This window comes from Sinocyclocheilus grahami, unplaced genomic scaffold (genome assembly GCF_001515645.1).
Source record: "Sinocyclocheilus grahami isolate Dianchi unplaced genomic scaffold, SAMN03320097.WGS_v1.1 scaffold16.1, whole genome shotgun sequence".
Classification (NCBI taxonomy): domain Eukaryota; kingdom Metazoa; phylum Chordata; class Actinopteri; order Cypriniformes; family Cyprinidae; genus Sinocyclocheilus; species Sinocyclocheilus grahami.
The window spans coordinates 4532052-4552977 of NW_015505195.1; the positions used below are offsets into that span (position 1 = coordinate 4532052).

Below are 20926 nucleotides of genomic sequence, written 5' to 3' on the forward strand. Positions count from 1 at the left end.
ATGTGTATTGCTTCCGAAACCTCCTTCGGGAAGGTTGGAGCTTCCGCAACGTCCCTGCTCCAAGTAGAACGGGTACGTTTTCTGAATGTTATCCAGTCTTACTCAGTGGGTAGTGCCATAGCAGCAGTAGCTGGTCCTCTTGTGCAAGCCCTGGCATACACCATAAAGTAGGGGCGCAGGTGGCTTCCACAGGACACTGGAAGGAGCAGTAGCTGTGGCCTTTTGGTAGGATCCCAAAGTGACGTCGAGAGTGACCGACTGAAAGGGAACGTCTCGGTTAGGTATGGTAACCCTCGTTCCCTGAAGGAGGGAACGGAGACGTCACGTCCCGTCGCCACAGCTCCTGTACCACCGCTGAGCGGCCGGGTCACCAGCTCAGCTCCTCAGCGAAAACCTGAATATGCGCTGCATCTGCTGCCTACTTATACTCACGCTGTGATCAGCGACAGCTGGATGCAATAATCGCATGCCAATGTGTATTGGCTCGTTTAGTTTTCACTCGAAGTAGATTGGTCTCTCTCAGCGAGATCCCAATTTCGTCGGTCATCCGACGTGATGTCTCCGTTCCCTCCTTCAGGGAATGAGGGTTACCATACGTAACAGAGACGTTTTTTTTGTTTTTTGTTTTTTTATCAGGAATCTGATGAATATATTATAAAGTTTAAAAGCATTTTCAAAAAAAAAAAAGTCTTTACTGTCACTTTTGATCAATTGAATGCGTCCTTGATGAATAAAAGTATTGATCTAAATTAGAATGTGTAGTGTATAAAATCAAATTTTGTTCTTTTTGTGTTTCTAATGATGCATTGGAAATACAGAACAATCACACCAATTACTTTAAATCTTAAAGAGAGAGAGAGAGAGAGAGAGAGCGAGAGAAAATAAAATTCAGCTGAAGTATAACTAAAAAAAAACTGCTTCAGAGGACTGAAAACAAATTATGAGCTGCGGGACCTTGAGAGGATAAAATGAATTAGGCAGAAAGAATGGAGCAGCTCTGCTGAAATCTGGCGTATCCTTTAACCCGCTGCTCCGTTGGTTCAGCTTGTCCATATATAATGTGCGAGTACAGATGAGAAACAATTTCTTCAGTAAAAGTGAAAGAGAGAGGTGATTTTATAAGGTTGGCTTTGTGGCATACATCAGCAATACAAACACAGGCCTGACATTTCCTTTGCACTGGAAGAGAGAAGCATCAATTCAACACAAATGTACAAATGCAAACTCCAGATCTCAGGTATTTGTTTCCCTGGCACAGCTCTGTGCATACAAGAGTGCTTTAGACTGACTCACAGGGTTCACGCACAGACAAACACACCACTCCTGGGTGAGCAGTTACCTCCATGACACATCACAAAGTGCTTCAGTTTTATGCCACAACACAATGCAAACTGGGAAGACGTTTGCCATTCAAACATACTTCATGGAGAGAGGCAGCGGAGAATATTTATCTTGTCCTAAAGCACAGTGTGTGTGTGTGTAGTTTAGGCTACTAATGTCTTTCCTAATTAAACGCTGAGAAATGCTAGGGTTTTAATGCTGTAATTTATTCCACCTCATCCTCCTAACTTCTCTCTCTCACTTTCTTGGCTTGTGCTCATCATGATGGCGTGTGCGGACTCAGTCTATGGCTTGCAGAAAACTCAGATTTTGTGTGGTATAATCCTGGATTGTGCATCTAGAGCTTCACACGGGACCTGGACGGGGGAAGATATTTTACATCAAGCTGCAATTAAAATAAGCTTGAATGCGGGGAACTGATTATTTATTCAGTGTTGATTTCCTACCCCCTGGGAAGCTCTTGGCCCCTGTAATGCCCCGCTGAGGAAAACTCATTCATTCAGATGTTCATTTTTAGGCTGTTCACATGTGAACGAAACATTGATCTACACACAATTTTTTTTTCAGGGCTGTAATGCCAGAGGCAAAGGCTTTATTTGATCTTTGAATGGACAAAGTGCCTGCTGAGCATGATTAAAGTATAGGCTTACTATGGTATGTACATATTAACATTAAAGCGGTTTTCTTAGGGCATCTGCATTTACATGAGAATGTATTAAATTATTTTTGGCAGTGTTCTTATTATGAAAGCACACATTACGGTACTATAGTGTCCAAACACCTCAGACAAAAACTCACTATCACACACACTCATAGATTTCCATATAAAAGTGTCATCACACTGTTGTTCTGATAGAAATTACTAACAGTATTAACAAATTTGACTTAGTTACAAAATCTCTCTAATAAAGAGGCAAAAGGCCAAAAGTAGGATGGATAGATGAATGGATAACTAGACAAATAGATACCCAACTAACAGGGACCATTCTCAGAACTTTGGCGAACATTGTGGCAAGGTTCAAAGGTCTCAAAGTATTGAACAAACCTTTGTCTGGTCATTTCAATAGAATGTTTGTTCAAAGTTATCTGGTCTTTCATGTTCTCAAAATGTCAGCATAAAACATTATTTTTACTATACATCAGTCATGAAACTTTTTAATTAAATGTTTTAGTTTGCATTCAACTAACATTTGTTACTATCTGTTTCAGAATATTTAGAGAACAGTCAAAAGTGACATTCCCATAATGTTTAAAAATAATCAAATGGAATGACTGCATAACAAAAAAATTTAGAACATTTAGAGAACATTAAGAAATAACATTTTCATGTTAGAAAATTACTCTTAGAACATATATTTGTTAGCTGGGTAGATTAAAGTTTTTTTTTTTTTTATTCTATATACTTCTTCAAAATATCTTCTTTTATGTTCTAAATAATAATGAAAGAGCATACAGATTTGGAAAGGCATGAGGCAGAGTATTGTAAATTTAAATTTAAATAATTACAAATTTTGGGTGAACTATCCATTTAAGCCGCATGTTGGTATGGTGATATATGCACTGTTTTAGTTCAATGCACGTGCAAAGAGAGCTGCAAAAACCGAAGGGATTAACAAAAACACAAGAAATTATTCTGTTTGCGAGCGGCATCTAGACGCTCAGTTTCTTTAAGTTAAGCTTTAAGAGTGACTTGCTTTTGACCCTCAGCACTCAGTTAATAATGTATGTTATCAATAATGTAACCAGTCTGAAATAGAAGTTCTGCCAGACTGTTGCTCTAATGGGGTCCTTCCACAGGCCTATAAAAGGCGGTCTAAGTTCTTTAAGCTCCATAATCTAACTGCAGGAATATTGACATGAATCAAAATATGACATTATGTGGCTCACGTTGAGATATAAATGTGCCTAGATGGTATTTCATTGCTCATATTTGGTAGAACTTGAAAAGTTTGACAACCACTGATGTATTGCATTCAAAGGCCTAATATAACTCACCTGAGCTCTGGGTCATCACATTCAATGGTGACAGTCTGAGGAACATTGAATGGATTATTGAGCACGAATTCAAAGAACTCTGCCGTTCCGAGTGTGGCGTAGAGAGTGTGTTTGGTAGTGATGACCTGAGAGAGCATGTTGGTGATCTCCTGTGCTTTACAGCGCTCACGATAGGCCTCAATCACACGCAGGTCACGGGAATGCTGCACACGCTCTGCCCGATGCCTCTGAAAGAAAGGAAATTCACATGCTGAAACTGCACCGGAAAGACCTAGAAACGAATAAAACTGATGTGCCTGAAGCATGGCAAGACTGTGCCAGGCTGTTGAGTGAAAAAAGAGTGAATTTAGGTTTGATTTAATCATTCTCACAGAGTGGGAGGAACTGGTGAATAATGCAGCTCATTTTCAGTCGTTTCCTCTTAGGAGCTAAAAATAAAGCTCATGCTTTGAAAGGAACACAATAGATCGCCCAAAAAGTAAAATTTTGAAACCCATATGACTTACTATCTTTCATAAAAGTTGAGTTGAATGGGAGCTCTTTTGCGAATAACGAAAGTGAATGAGAGAACTGGAGCTCTCAAGCTTCAACATCACAAAAAAGCAAAATAAAGTATCACAAAAGTGTCCCATTCGACCCGTGCTCTATATTTCAAGTCATCTGAAGTCATATGATAGCTTTGTGAAAGGAACACATGAAAATTTAACTCATTATTAACTGAAAATGTATCTTTTCAATGAATCAAGTGTAGCGTCTGGACCACTCAAACACACAATACATATTTTGTTAGCTAGATTTAACAAATACTCGATCCAATGAAAGAAGAAAGTCAAATGGGTTAGAAATGACATGAGAGTGAATAAATAATAGATTTTTGTCTGAACTATCCCTTCAGGATCACATGGAGCACAGCGCTAGTGAACGTCAATCAGCTCATGCTGAGACCGACAGCTTTTCGATCCTGCTCTATTGAAAACCGTTCTTCTTTCTTACCGTGATGTTTGAGCTGTCCTGAAAAGGGGGCGTGGCCTTCTGCTCCTCGTGTTGACGGACAGCTGCCATTCTGTCAATCTTTCTCTGGTGCACTTCTTTCGCTTCAGCCTGCTGATGCCGTGCGGCTCCGCCTACTTCCCTCATGGTGCTTTGAAGCAGTCTGGCCAGCTCGCTGTCAATTTCTGGCAATCGGCGGGCTCGTCTGGCATTGCTTGCTGCAACACACATATACACACGCATAAACAACATCTTTCGCCCTATGAGACACACATGCTGTCTCTCCTCACTTCCTCTGGGGCCCCTTTTCAACCTCCATTTGGCCTCAAATCCATCTGGGTCTTTTCCAGTTATCCCTCCCACCCAATGAGACCCGCTTTCAGATATACCTGCACTGAGATTCATGCTTCAATGCGATTCAACATCACAACTAACATAATCCTGTGATTTAACACCAATAAAGACAGAACGACAGAGGATCAAAAGACGAAGGATCAAAAAGAGCCTGTCAGTGTTTTTCCTAAACCTAAATTCCAACTGTAGTCCTTCCTACAGAGAGAGAAAGAGAGGGAGAGAGAGAAAGATCTACACTGCATTGGAGACAATAGGGCCTCTCTGTGATGTATAAGAGCATGTTGAAGCACTCTCTTTATTGCCATCTCATCATGCTGACATACACACACCCCTCCTGTAACGGCCCACTCGTGGCCCAAAGACGTGTGGGAGCCACTGTGTTATTTTTCACTGGCTGTCTCAACTATCTTTGCAGGACATGACATTATGTGGCACTGATGTCTGCCACAGTCACAAGCAGCCTGCTCTTCAGTGTACAGATAAACCAGAATGGATACTGTTGCACAGACATGCACACACTTGCATGTTTCAATTCAGCTTCAAAGGGCTCTACACGATCCCAGCCGAGGAATAGGGGTCTAATCTAGTGAAAAATGTTCATACTTTTTAACCACAAATGCACATCTTGCACTAGCTCCGTGATGCGCATCCGCAATTTCACACATTATGTAATCACGTTGGAAAGGTCACGGTGCTGTTAGCTCTTCATCTGTGTAATGTTTTTAAGAAAATGGACGATTGTTTCGCTAGATAAGACCCCTATTTCTCGGCTGGGATCGTGTAGAGGCCTTTGAAGCTGCATTGAGACTGCAATTTGGACCTTCAACCTGTTGGCCACCATTTAAGTCCATTATATGGAGGAAAATCCTGGAAAGTTTTCCACAAAAACCTTAATTTCTTTGCGACTGAAGAAAGAAAGACATGAACATCTTTAATGACATAGGGGTGAGTAAATTATCAGGACATTTTTATGCTGGAAGTGAACCAGTCCTTTTATCTATCCTAACTATGTATGATTACACAGTTTATCCAATCAGAAAAGATCAATTTTTTTGAGTCACGACCCACCACTCTGCCTAACTGTTTGAATGCTTCTAGCTGCAAGTTTGATTTCACACATCACTGCATTCTAAAATGTGTCAGAATGCAATTCATGATGCAATCCAAATACATGTTGCATTCTCAGCATTGCTGCAAGACATGTTATAACGGGCATCTTGTAATGTCAAATTTATTTATTTTTTTCAACTACTGTCATGGCAGGGAAAGTGTTTTGAAAAGCCTTGTGGAGCAGGATTAAACTTAGTAAAAACATATTCAGTGTAATGGCAGGATATTTGAAGGTCTATCAGGTCTGTTCCACTACAATAGTGGAAGATTCCACATTAAGTATGTAAAACAGAATCACCCACATGCAATTCCTTGGCCATTCTCATGTTTCAGGCCTGAAGATTATTATCGTATAAAACAATGTAATGAAAAGACTGATATTGTCATCTCTGAAGACTTTTGCATACTACATTTCCATATGTCATAATACTGTGATCCTCAAAAAGACTAATCTCACTGTCATTAGAGTGAAGCTATAAAAAAAAAGAGAGTGAGAAAGAAGATAAATAAAAATAGTCATTACAACAAGATAAGGGAATTCTCTGCTAAAACCTCTTCTGGAATTATCAGCAAATCCCACATGATGTACTTTTATAATTTCTCCAGAGCTGTATAACTGCAGAGCTCCTGAGTTCTGGGGATATGAAGTCAAGGTTTGGTGGTTTAGGGAGATGATGTGCTATACCGTTAAGCTGGAGGACCGTTAAAGCAGGGACACCTCCTCCCGTAAAACCCTGAGGGGCATCACAGGGCTGGACCACATGGGAGAGCGATGGAGGAAGAGCCAAAAGACTCTGGGAATTTGTCACACTGCAACCTGTTGGAAAGTAGAGTACAAGAAATTTAATCGAGCTCAGTCCAAATCAGTTTAGTTTGGTTAAATTAAGCTCAAATTCATGTCAATGTAAACAAAGAGCTTTCCAGAAGATAGCTTTGTTACTAAAATTTTCTTTGTTCATAACAGTTTGGCTGAATACATGATCTAGGTTACAGACAAGCCGCATTTGTGGAGAATTTTTTATATTGTTTTCACATGTACACAATGACCACTCTTTGTCATAAATTCCTGCAACTGCTTCAGAGTTTTTTTTTGAAGAAATTTCAAAGTTTTTATCAATGCCTAGAAAAACAGTGAAGTCTATTATTAAGAAGTGGAAGGTATTTGGTACAACACAGACCCTCTCTGATCAGTTTCCTCCTGGCTCTTGGAGTGACGTCCTGATCCAGGGAGGGTCTGTGTTGTACCAAATACCTTCCACTTCTTAATAATAGACTTCACTGTTTTTCTAGGCATTGATAAAACCTTTGAAATTTCTTTGTATCCATCTCCTGACTTGTGCATGTCCACAACTTTATCCCGGAGATCTTTTGACAGTGCCTTGCCACCCATAGTTGATTGTTTGCTTCAGTTGCACTACCAAGGACTGAAATGCTCCAGGAGAGCTCTTTTCATGCTGAGATAATCAAAATGACCACAGCTCATCACAGTTGAAAGTCCAATATCTTTGTTTGCCATTGAGAAGGTGATTAGCTACACCTGACTGAGTTTACAAGTTTACCCAACTGTCTTCATTTCAGGCCGCAAAGCAACAAAATGTGATTATTTAAAAGGGGGGGGGGTGGTTATTTTCTATACCCACTGTATATGTATGTATGTATGTATATAAACAATAAAATAAATATCCTGACAAAAGGAAGAGGTTAATTTAAAAAATATAACACTGCCCAATATTTATGATAATGCTTTACATATATTTATAAAGCATCATATAATGGTAGTGTCATAATTATTTTTTTTTCCATTTAAGGTGAATGAGCTTATAGTTTGTCACAACCACAATGTAAACTGAAAATATATAAATAAGCATATGAATCCATACATATCTCAGAGATATATATACCAGATACGTAGCCTATTTTGTTTTATGTCTGGTGATGCATTGGCTCCATAAGTCTGATCACTGCTGGCATTTTCCTTCTTTCTTTCTCCGATCACAGTATGAGAAATATTAGGTAAAGCAAAGCATCCCTCAAGGACAGACTTAAGAATGACAGCCGAAGAGTTAGATTTACCATTAGAGATATGTTTATTCTGCTTGCAACTGGGTTGTTTTGCTTGTTTCATACAGAGAGACTGACCCTGTTGTTATTTGGCTGAATTGATGGTGAGTGGTGACCATAACAATGTGACAAAGAAAGATGCATTGATTGGTGCCTTGCAATGAGAAACGTTCTGTGGTCAAAAAGGACAGACAAGAATGTTAAACAGGGAGAAATAGAAGAATAGGCGGAGGAGTAAAACAGAAAACTACAAAAACAATACTTATGCAGAAAAACTGAAATGTTGGTGTGGGTGAATTCTCCTTGGCCAATGACCCTTATCTTACTGGTTCTCTATCTTTCAACTGTGATTGCTGCGCATTGAGAGGCAGTAAATTGTCTAAACTGCAGTGTAAGTGCTTTGCTCCCATGGGTTTCACAACAAGCACCAACCGCCCCAAACATTCAATGGGCTTTACCTGTGATTACTGACAAGTGAAAGCTGTAATTACAAATCTGAGACACAGGTCAGGCACAGAATGGGTGACTGAAGGTGGGAGTGTGTGCGTGTGCGTTTCAGGGCACATCATGTGATTGAATGAAACTTCAATGAAAATAGTAATAGAGGGATACATAAGACAGACGTCTACACATTAAACACACACTTCTTTTGTCAATTAGAAAACAACCAGAGGCAAATGTTTCCACTTAGCATTTACCTGAAGAGCATTTAATTTAAGATCATTATAGTGTTTTAAAAATGGTGATTGAGTGAGCATGTGTTACACCAAGGAATAATATTTGATCCCAGACAGTGATAGGTGACTATTTATCATGAACAAAACTTGTATATGTGATATCACACTGTGTACATAATTAAGAGAGATAATTCTATTTTATTTTAATTTGGTTGTTTTATGACATGGCAAGAATTTAATACATTTAATACAAATAAATAAAATTAAATAAAATATACATTAAATTATTAATTATTACAATGAAATGCTTACATACAATAATATAAAGAGAAAAAAAAATATATATATATATATATATATATATATATATAATTTATATCATACCTGATTATATTAGATGTTCAGGCTGTTTTTATTAGAAAGTTGGGGGGGGCATCTAAATGCATAATGAAGGTGCTCCAGGCAGCACAATGAGAAATTTAGCTTTAATCACAGCATATTCAAATATGGTCAAAGTAAATGAGGAGAAGCAAGGGGGGAGGGGTGGGGAAACTAAATCAGAGATACATTCAACCCCGGACAGGATTAGATTTTTCAGTGGAGGCTAAAGTTAGAGGAAAACAGTAGGGAATGTGCTCCATATTTTTACATTAATACTAACCTTTATGACTTTTATGCTATTTAAATATTCACTAATTAATAAAACATAAATAAATCATGCAAAGGAGACTACACCTTCTGACCTGTGTACCCTCTCACACTGCATGTGCATATATTGTCAGAGATTTAACAGTGACAAACATATGTGAAACTTTGGATTTACCTTGGACTTCTGCATAAATTGGTCAATTGATGTGATCTATACACAACAACGAGCAAACAAACAGTCTACTCAAATAATGATACGTTTTAATGCTTTTACTGAACACACAGTGTAAACATTCGCAGTGCAAGGTGGAAAAAAGGGTGAATCCTTAGGCTAATGACTTCTATAAAAGCTAATTGGAGACAGAAGTCAGTTAACCTGGAGTCCAAACAATGAGACGAGATAGAGCTCAGCTGTTTTATAAATAAAACACTCTCACAAAGTTTGCTATTCACAAGTAGCATTGCCAGGTATGAACCATTTCCCTAGGCAAATGAGATCTCAGAACGCATAAGATTAAGCATAACGTTGGAAAGGGTTATAAAAATATCTCTAAAAGCTGCAAAGTTCATCAGTCCACAGTAAGAGAAACTATCTACAAATGGAAAAAGTTCAGCAACATTGCTACTTTCCATAAAAGTGGGCGTCCTACAAAGATGAGAGCAAAAGGACAGTTCAAGAAACCAAGAGTGTCAGTTAAAGACTTGTATGGCATCTTTGGAACATGCTAACATCTCTGTTGACGTGTCTATGACATATAACATGCTATAAAAATAAAAAAAAGGAAATAAAAATTATTAATTGTTTGTGTGTTAGTTGCTTAAGCAGACTGTGTTAGTATATTGTTGTTTAATTAAATTTAAATTTTAATTAAATTAATTAATTAAACATCAGAACAAGTTTTATGACCAAGTTATTCAGATAACAGCAATTTCGCACAAATCCCTCACATACGGTTTCACATTCAAAATACTGCATTAAATCACATCAGCATTAGCTGAACAAATGAAGGGTTTGCTGGATTGTTCTGAGAGAAAACAGCATTACTATTAAAGAAGGCCATTTCAAAGAACGTACATTTTAAGATTTGTAGTCTCGTTATCTGGTTAAAGTTTGCTCTTAAAGTAGAAACAGTAGATTGCAAAAGTTCATAGCTCCCGCAAAACTTTTCAAAGAGTTCCAAAGACTTCCAAAAAGCCTCTCATGCATATACACACACAACCCAAATCAATCTTGTACAATATTGTGAACCAAAGAGAGCCCTACAGCCTAATGAACCCATAGAAGACTGCTGAGCATCTACAACTTCAGCACGTTTAATCCTGAAAACATCAGAAATATCATTCAGTTCTTCCACAGTGTGTCTGATAACTTTACACCTGCCGGTTGGCCGTTTAATTATTTTTAGATGCCTCCATTAGACCCCTATTTACCCTGGAGAATACCTTTCTATAGCTTTGGAAGTCATTCACATATAGAACCCTTTTATCTGTTGTGGAGCACATGATAGGATTTCCATTAGGAAGCACTTTCTCTTATCTTCTAAATGTAGCTTTGTTTTAGAGGAGATAGACAGAAGTCTACATTGGCCCCTGTTGCAAATGTATACCATTGTTTTTTGTATTTTCACCATGAAAGCAGATATAGGGGACTCGCTTGGAAAAAAAATTGTCGAGGAAATGCGATTTTCTTTCCTTGTTTTCCTCTCTCCCGTTCCCCATCTCTCTTCTTCTCTGCTGAAATCTTCGTCATGCTTATCAAACGTTTGCAGATGAGCAGCGTGGGGGCCAGAGGCAGGCGAATTATAAAATCCTAATCTTTTCTCCCCTCCATCTGGCCCTGCGTCTCTCTCTCTCTCTTTGGTATAAAGGCATAAAGAATCCGGAGGTGATAGAGCCTTTTGCTACTGTGAGAAGCTTTTGACAGATGCACCGAAACACTCTGAATTCAGAGATGATGTTTAACCTGTTCCATTAGTGCCGAATTAAGTTATCCGTTCCTTTTATGTGGATTCGCTGTTTGTTTAATTATTCACTTGTCTCTTCACATCAAGCTGAAGTTAATTAAAGAGGATTTCATTAAGAGCTTTTTCCATTGCGTTTTCCCATATGACAAGACGCCAATCATCACGAGTCCAAATACATCGGAGCTTCATTAATTCCCAATGATGTGACACATCCTATCTGAGAAGAAAATGTCGAAACAGAGCGGGATCGTGAAGTAAGACATCAATCCGGTGCTCATTACCCAGAGCGGTAGACTCGCGACGCCCCATCTTATCAAAACTTGACTAAATGTATTCAACGGACCGCTCAAGCCATTCAAAATACATTAGCATGTACATAATAAAAGTATTTTCCCCCCCAATCCCTCATTACTCTGACCAGTAATTGTCTTTGCTTTGACTTAGCTGATCCTCTGAGATGCTTTCAAAGGATAAACATCTCAGTAAGCCTTAGAGAGCGAGTAAACCTCGATCTCTTGTTAATGGCGACCACTCATTAGCAAACAAATAAATGGACAACACATTAATCCCAGATTGAGATACGGTGTTGAGCAGCTTTTGAGCGGGTTGTGGATGAGTTAATTGATTCCGACCGCTGAGAGCCAGAGACAGAGGAAAGCCGATGGGTATCTGACTGTTTGGGTAATTTCACAAGAAACACTTGCATTTTCACTGGGCCTCTAAGAAGGAGCTTAAGCAGATAAACATGACGACAGCCTGTGAATAGCTTTGATTCAGCTTGGATTTCCAGAGTGGAAAACAACTCAGATGTTAGGGTAACTAACGACGGATGCTTCTTACACTATAGTGACATCTCAGAAAGCTGATTTCTTGTTCAAATTTTCAGAGGAATGTTAAAAACAAAGTGTATAATTTCTGTACCACTAGCATATCTATCCATTCATCCAACCATAAATCCATCCAATCATCTACATGTATAGCTTTAAAATTCCAGTTGTACAACATTTGTACAAAACAAGCTTTGTGTCAGGTCTTCATTCAAAATTTCCTAGGTAAAAATGACTAATTTTACTTCTGATTTCTAATATTCAAAACAAAATTTCAATTCTAGTTCTAGTTTATCTCACTTCCAATTCAAGAATTGAACTGTAATTTAAAAGGCTTTCTAAATTCAACTCTGAATGGCACACAGTCTTGACAAATACAGAAATTGTTGATATTGCCACAAATCCATGTTTAAACTTTTCTGAGAAATAATCGTACAAATGGCTTTCTTAAGTATTTTACTTAAAAATGACATTAATTTATGGTGGTTAGCAAACGATCCTTACCAACGTTGCCAAGCCGCAGATGCAGAATTCCTTTTACGGTAGTGTAGACACTGATGGCTGGAGTGCTGCTGTGCTTGCTGTCATGCCTGCTGGCAAAGTTGGCATCCTGCAGGTACTCAGTAGTGATCACTTCCAGCTCATGGTTCACCTGGACGGCTGCACGGCCTTGACGCAGCATATGCTGCAGAAACAAATGTCAAATACTAATATTAAAGCTGTCGATGTAAGTTTTTAAATAGAGAGTGATCAATTATAAAAATTGTGCTAAAAATTAAGGCAATTTGTCATGCCCCCTGAATCAATTTTATTGATCTAACCATGTAGAACAAAAAGATAAACATAAATAACCAGCAGCTAAGACATACGTTACAGGCTACTGACAAATGCCACTGCCTGACGACCTTGTGGTTGTGTTTGAATCCTAAATGGACCCTTTGTTAACTCTGAAAAGGTCAGAATCCATGCTAAAGATGAACAATCCAATTATGTTGATGCGATTGTATCTATTTCTGGTCTTGTTTTGTTTTAACCTTTATTCAACAGCTGTCATCGATGAGAGCTCTAGCCAAGAGACCTGCGGTGGCGGGATCTAACAGACGCAGGTGTCCTGAAGTATGGCATGCATATTTCATAATTTCGACATGACACTCCCATCTGAGCACATTAAATAATGAATATCGCAGAAAGGTTTCAATGTGCAGGGTGACTGTCTGAGTGAAACAGCTGTGTGAGTTCTGTTGGGCTATTAATGAGGGCAGTATTTGTACCTGTGTCAAAATTCTGTGTATGGCTTGTGGGGTTATTACCAACATGGCAAGTTGAGGACTTGCAAGGCTGTTGCCAAGTAGAGGAATGTGAGGTGGGTGGTAATGTTGTTTTGTTATGGTTTATGTGGGGCGAGTTGGGTTATTGTAATATTACTGCTGGTATGCAGTACTTTGAGTCTTTTGAGCATGTTTACATGCATGACCTTATGGAAAAAATGTTGACAACATGTAAGGTCATGTAAATGCCTTTATTGGCATTCTGTCAGCTTATTCAGTGAGCAAATGTCTTTGTAACTAATTACTTTGTGACAGTTTTGACTGTAAGATAATGTCTTTTTTTTTTTTTAAGAAAATCCTGAAAATAGAGTTTTAGCATAAAATATGCAGTATTATTCAAAAGTTTGGGGTAGATAAGATTTTCAAATGTTTTTGAAAGAAGGCTGCATATATTTGATAAAAAATATAGCAAAAACAGAAATATTGTGAAATATTATTACAATTTAAAATAACTGTTTTCTATTTTAATATGTTTAAAATGTAATTTATTCCTGTGATTTTTCAGCAGCCATTACTCCAGTCTTCAGTGTCACATGATCCTTCAGAAATCATTCTAATCTGCTGATTTGGTGCTCAAGAAACATTTCTTAATCTTTATTATTATCACGGTTTAAAATTTAATTAACTTATATTTTCTGTAAAGTTGCTTTGCAACGATTTGTATCATGAAAAGCGCTATACAAATAAAACTTGAATTGAATTGAACTTTTGATTAGTTTATTGCATCAATGATGAATATAATTAATTTCTTATTAATTTCTAAATTAATTAATTAATTAATTAATAAAAAATCTTACTGACTCCCACTATTAGCTGGTGGGGCAAAAGTTCATTTTACCTTCAGCTCCACAGCAGCTGAGCCAATCAGCATTAAGGATTCACTGTCCCAGACATCAATCTGCAGGGAGTGAAGCGCCAGGTATCGCAGGAACCAGCCCCGTTCCCCTGGCTTGAGGAACTGCGGGTCAACTCGGTACTGCAACTGCAGACCAGGACAACCTGGGTAAGAGGAAAAGAAAAGTTCAACAGGAAAGAACAAACATGAATACCAAGAGACAGAAAAAAGGTTTGTGATTAAAGGGATGGGTTTAGTGGCCATTTCGAATGAGAGTGAAGTAAATCACCTATCTTTAACACAAATCTCAGGTGGGTGAGAAAATGCAATGTCCAATTCTATGAAGCAAGCAATCAAGGACTTGTATGTAAAAAAACAAACACTCTGAGCTTGGTTTAGCCACCAAGCGAGATGTGTGGGAAATTTACATAAACATTTCTGAGCTCCATCCCTTTTGCACGTGCCACATCCTGTCAGTCATGAATATCAAACACTGGCAGTGCCGCAGGCGCTGATGTTTTCTATATGTTCCCACATGTTTCCCTGTTTCTAAAGTGATGACAGAAATCAGTTCTGAAAATGCTTGGGTAACACTGCATTTACATTTATGTTTTTATGCAAAGCTGGAGAAGGTCCTGGACCAATACTTTATGTGTAAGGCCTGAGCAATGATTTAAAGTAGTGTAAAGAAGTGTAAAGCAGCATCAGTGATGTGCTCGATGGGATGTATGGCAGATGCTGGAAGGCCAGAAAAGAAGGAACGTGTAAAAAGAGTAAAGAAGTGCAAGGCAGCATGTTTGATGTATAGCGGAGATGTTGACAGACTAGCAAAAAGGCAAGTGCAGTAGTTAAACCATGACATGTCCATAGTCTGGATGAGGATTAGTGGCCAAGTTAAAGCTTTTTTTCTACTGAACAGACACTTCGGCCACCTTAACAGAATTAATACACAAGTATTAATTGTGTATTAATTGGGTTGTGTATATATAGTTAGAAATCACTCTAGTATGACGATTTGATAATCAAGAAACCTTTCTTTGTATTATTACTTCTTGAAAATGGTTATGCTGCTTAATAAAGTGTTGAAGAACAGCATTTATTTTAAAAACTTTTGTAACATTATAAATTTGAAATCTTTTGTAACATTATAAATGTCTTTTCAATTTAATGCATCCTTCCTTAAAGTGTGCACATACAGCCTTAGATCTGAGTAATCTAGTGTAAAAAGAAAGTGGTAAAGGTCCAAGCACAAATCCCTGTGGAACTCCAGTGGAGTAAGGCGTGTAAGCCTTTCCAGTTGACTTGGTACTTACTGGCATCCAGGTAGGATAAAAGCACTGACCTAGAAATGAGCATTTCTACCATCTTAGAGATCAATAGTTTTTTGTTTGTAGCATCAAATGCTCCCAAAAGATCCAAAACAAACAGTATAGAGTTAAGCAGGGACACTCTAGTGATGTGAGGTTATGAAAACAACAGCAGTTTGAGTGGAGCGACTGGATTTGAAGCCTGATTGATGGGGTCAAGCGGGTTGAGCACAGTCAAAATTGAACACAAATGAACACAACAAATCCTGGATGCATTTTGATTCATGGCAAAACAAAACAAGCAAATGCAACAGTAATGCTTAATGAAGTCAAAATGTTAAACTGACTGTTGCTTTTACATTGTACTACTTCAGGCAGAGAGCCAAAAATATTATTTCTTCATTGGAGAGAAGTGCAATGCTCAGCCGAGAATCTGGTATGAGATGATGTTATGCAACAACCAGTAATTGCACAATAACAGCCTCATATCCCACAGGATACAGATGTTCCCTCCAGGCATCAAAAGGCCTTCCGCACAACATCATCATTCAGCCTGTAATCTTTATGGTACTGTATGGCTCATTGTCTTGTATAGTCGGGCCAGAGGTGGGTTTAAGGGCTGAGCTAAGTGCACTGTGGCATAATGCTTTAACGCCTTATAGCAGGGGTCTTCAACAGGGGGTCTGTAACCCCTAAGGTGCCAGATAATTATCATTTGATCTCAAACTATTTTTTGTGAATAAATAAATAAATAAAATGTAGTTAAACAAAAAACTAAGTTCAATCAAAGATAAAGAAGCTACTGTAAATGTTTCATCGTTTCTCCCACATGCAATATACACTGTACATTACTGGTAATTATTTTTTTATTATTTGCAGTGTAAGCACATAACATAGTATGTAAATACATTAAAGGGTTAGTTCACCCCAAAATGAAAATTCTGTCAGTAATTACTCACCCTCATGTCGTTCCAAACCCGTAAGACCTTCGTTCATCTTCGGAGCAAATTAAGATATTTTTGATGAAATGTGAGAGCTCTCAGACCCTGCATAGACAGCAACGCATCTGTAATGTTCCCAGGTCCAGAAACGTAGTAAGGACATTGGTAAAACAGTCCATGTGACATCAGTGGCTCAACTTCAGTTTTGTGAAGCTACGAGAATACTTTTTGAGTGCAAAGAAAACAAAAATAACAATTTATTTAACAATTCTTCTCCCCCGAGTTACGTCTTCCGCCATTTTGGAGAGTACCCAAGAGTGTAATCGACGTAATTAGCGTTGTTTACGTTCGGGGGAGAAAGCACGCACATGAACGTAATCTGCGTAATCAGCGTTATTTACGCTTGGGGGAAAGCACGCGTAACCATTGTGATACTTTCTAAAATGGCGGAAGACGTAACTTGGGGGAGAAGAATTGTTGAAAAAAAATTTATTTTTGTTTTCTTTGCGCTCAAAAAATATTCTCGTAGCTTCGCAAAACAGTAGTTGAGCCACTGATGTCGCATGGACTGTTTTACAGATGTCCTTGCTACATTTCTGGACCTGGGAACATTACAGTTGCTTTGCTGTCTATGCAGGGTCTGAGAGCTCTCACATTTCATCAAAAATATCTTAATTTGTGTTCCGAAGATGAACGAAGGTCTTACGGGTTTGAAACGACATGAGGGTGAGTAATTAATGACACAATTTTCATTTTTGGGTGAACTATCCCTTTAATGTGGTTCTATATGTGACCCTGGACCACAAAACCAGTCTTAAAGGGTTAGTTCACCCAAAAATGAAAATTAGCCCATAAATTACTCACCCTCAAGGCATCCTAGGTGTATATGACTTTCTTCTTTCAGACGAATCCAGTCAGAGTTATATTAAAATGGTCTTTGATCTTTCAAACTGTTTAATGGCAGTCAGCAGGTGTTGCAGTGCATCCGTCCAAAAGAAGTGAAATAAAAAGCGCCCATCCATAATAAAAAGTGTCTCACACGGCTCCGGGGGGTGAACAAAGTCCTCCTGTAGCGAATCGATGCGTTTTTGTAAGAAAAATAATCATATTTAAAACATAATAATCAATTGAATCGTTCAGATTTTCAAATAGTTATATCTTGGCCAAATATTGTCCTATCCTAACAAACCATACAAAGCTTATTTATTCAGCGTTCTGATGATGTATAAATCGCAATTACTAAAAATTGCCCTTATGACTATGGTTTTGTGGTCCAGGGTCACATATGCATCAGGGTTGTGCGCCATTTAGAATTAAATTAAATACCTTTTCAAATTTGCTTCAATTGATGAATTTTAATTTAATTTCAATTGAAGTAGCAAACAGTATGTAGAAGTGCAATCTATAGACAGACAGACAGATAGATAGATAGATAGATAGATAGATAGATAGATAGATAGATAGATAGATAGATAGATAGATAGATAGATAGATAGACAGACAGACAGACAGGCAGACAGATAGATAGGCAGACAGACAGACAGATTTGCACAACCCTGATACATGCTATTCTAGACCAGGTTTAAAATGTAACACTCAGTTTTATACAATATGTAATGGGGATCCTGCTCTGTCTTTATTTTCACCAAGTGGTCCTTAGCCTGAAAATGGTTGGAGTTTCCCGTCTTACAGGGCTGACTGTGAGGACAGTGCTTGCACACTCACACTAGATGTATTCCTTATGTATGATATTACATCTCTTCTGAAATAAAATGGCTGAAAGCAGACTGTTAGAGCTGATCCTCTTTTACCCCTGCATCTCTTCGTCATGCTCTCACACTATCACTCTCTCAAAATTTCTTCTGTTCTCCACCACTCTATCTAACTCTTCAACCTTTGTTCTATCTCTATCGTCTATTTCAGTGGTTCTTAACTGGGGGTGGGGGGCAAAATAACTTAGAATTAAAGTATATTCAATTAACAAATTGTATGATTAATATGTTAAATATTAACATATTAATTAAGTATTCTGTGATATTCTGTGTTTTGGAGCAGCTCAAGCCCTTTCTCATCACACTGTGAAATACAGAATGAACGGCGGCTCAAAGCACCGACCACTGCATGAGCATAAGATACGCAAACTACATCTCTCGGTTGGATAATGCAAGCCAGTGTCGTCCTAGTAAATCGTACATTAGGTACGCGTGTATCCGTTATTATTGATGCGTAAACAAACCGTGTACGTGCGCTCTTGGCGCACTGATCTCTATAACATCATATTTTTGTTGAAAACAAAATACAGGGTACAGGGGCGGTTTCTTCATTAGGGCGATATGGTGATGAGTGCGAAAGGGAGGGATTTTTCACATTCAACCACAGCTGTGTCACTGTTCTAGACTGTTCTGCCTCTGGACATATAGTTCAATCATCATCAAGTCACGTTCTGTGGATTATCGCCCCTTTTTAGGCGATTTCACTCTGGCCAAGAATCGCCCAAACTGTTCTCATAGACTTCCATACAAAGATTTTTTTTCCCAGTTTTTTCCAACTGCAGGCACCACAATGCAATCTCTATCCCTGATAGCACATGTACATCACGGAGATGTCTATCTGACGTCTGCATTTACATCTGCAAGATGTATTTTTTAGTGTTTGCTCATCTGCAATACGTCTATAGGTCGTTTCCTATTAGATGTCAAATAGACGTTTAGAAAATGTCTTTAAGATGTTTATGATTTAGAATGTATGTAAAACTGACACCTTAAAGACGTCAATCAGATGTTTGTACACAGCAGATGCTTTCCAGATGAAGAGATCTTTAACAGACATCTTGCAGACATACGTGTGCTATCTGGGTATGAGTTCCGGGAGGGCTAGCACTAACGTGCTTTCGTCATCATACATAAACTTGTGCAGCAATTGGTGGGAACAAACATACCTCTATTAATAAGAAATATGTAGTCAGGACTAGCCTGTTTGCGCTGAATAAAGCAAACCAGTATCTCACCAGTAAAGTTTAGATGGATGATGATTGTAATGGAGGTAAAGATGATTACGCAATCATACACTATTAGACACGTCAGTCCGTTATTATTAATATGTAAACAAACAAATTAAGAATGTTTTTATTTGCTTTTTTAATTTGTGTTTTGCTCTGTTTAATAATTCTGAATGGATCCGTATATATATCCACATACATTTCAGGTTAAGGCAACTGGTGTAGTGGTCTGTTGGCATCTCTGTGTGGTTCTGTTTGGTCCGGTATTGCTGCTTGACTTGTAGTTATATGTATAGAAAATGCTCTAAACAAATGTAACATTTATTTTTTTCCTCACAGTTTTTTTTTTAAATTTGTACTTTGTACATAAATTGTGAATTATGAAAATTAAAAAATGTTTTAATTTATCTTGAAAAAAGCTTGCAGAAGATATAGTTTTGTGGGACTCATCCTCAATTTTGAACTTGGTAAAACAATTATCTTTATTTAAAATATTTCAAGTCTTAATACTTTTCTTGTTGTTATACTGGGATAAATCATACCAGGATGTATGCTAAAATTCTTGGATGTAGCGCCCTACCTAGAAAATTTTCCACCAGCCACCACTGAGTTCAGTATATTCACGTAGTTGTCAAAATTAATGTACAGTGAGTGTTTTATAACGGAAACTCACCGAAGAAGCGTGTTTTGGAGCAGTTTGTGAGGATCAGTGGTGTTTTGTACATATGGGCAGCAGACGCTCCAAACACAGACACAATTGCTTGTTCTGACAGAGGAACTATTCACTGATGACGTTGACCCGCCTTCAGATCGCTGAGTTTTCACATATTCAGAATGTTTTCATTTTTCATTTGTATTTTGGTGTGTTTAGCAATTTGGATTTGTCTATAGATTAGATTTGGCATCTCCCTGTGGTCTTGTTCGGTATGGCAGGTTGACTTGTGCTTATTTGTTAAAGTTACTGTATAACTGAGCTTTAAATACTTTTAAGCACTTTTAAGTTGTAAAGAATATCTGCAGTGAGACAGGGGCCTTGGAGTAAAAAAGGTTGAGAACCACTGGTCTAGTCCTTCATTCTTCTTAGCTGGTTGCTGTAGGCAAATGAGAGGCTGCCTACTCATCATGAGACAGACACGTTCTCATGTCATGTATGTTCCACCTCATCGGATACTTTAACTAGCCAATCAGTAAAGGCCATTTCAACGCAACAGCTGGTGAAATCACTGTACAGCTACAGTTTTCCCTCGTAGTGGGAGTTTTGTTCAGGCAAGATGTTGCTTGCAACACAAATAAATCAAGGCAATGAGCTTTAGCCAAAATTTTCATGGTATAACATGAGAGCAAAAAGCCCCACTCCGGCAGTGGGAAAAGTGTATTTGAAGTGCTCTTAGCTCAACATTTTAAGGTGCTTTGAAATATCGGCTTTTGACAATCTGTGAGAAACTATTGATAAAAATAACTCGCATCAGGGACAGGTAATAAGTATTTTTGGCAGCCGTATGAACCAACAGAGCCAAAACTGTTTTCTCAGCATGACCAAGTTCATCACA

At 38.1% G+C, this 20926-nt stretch overlaps 1 protein-coding gene across 1 annotated transcript in view; it reads right to left on the reverse strand.

The window, feature by feature from the left end:
* LOC107550066 (nephrocystin-4) overlaps positions 1-20926 on the reverse strand; it is a 61643-nt gene that overhangs the window by 23591 nt on the left and 17126 nt on the right. The window contains exons 5-9 of the mRNA XM_016231296.1: positions 14134-14294; positions 12472-12652; positions 6476-6607; positions 4330-4544; positions 3337-3563 (exon numbers count right to left, since the gene is read on the reverse strand). Coding sequence (XP_016086782.1) covers positions 3337-3563; positions 4330-4544; positions 6476-6607; positions 12472-12652; positions 14134-14294 — 916 coding nt within the window. The remainder of the gene's footprint in view (positions 1-3336; positions 3564-4329; positions 4545-6475; positions 6608-12471; positions 12653-14133; positions 14295-20926) is intronic.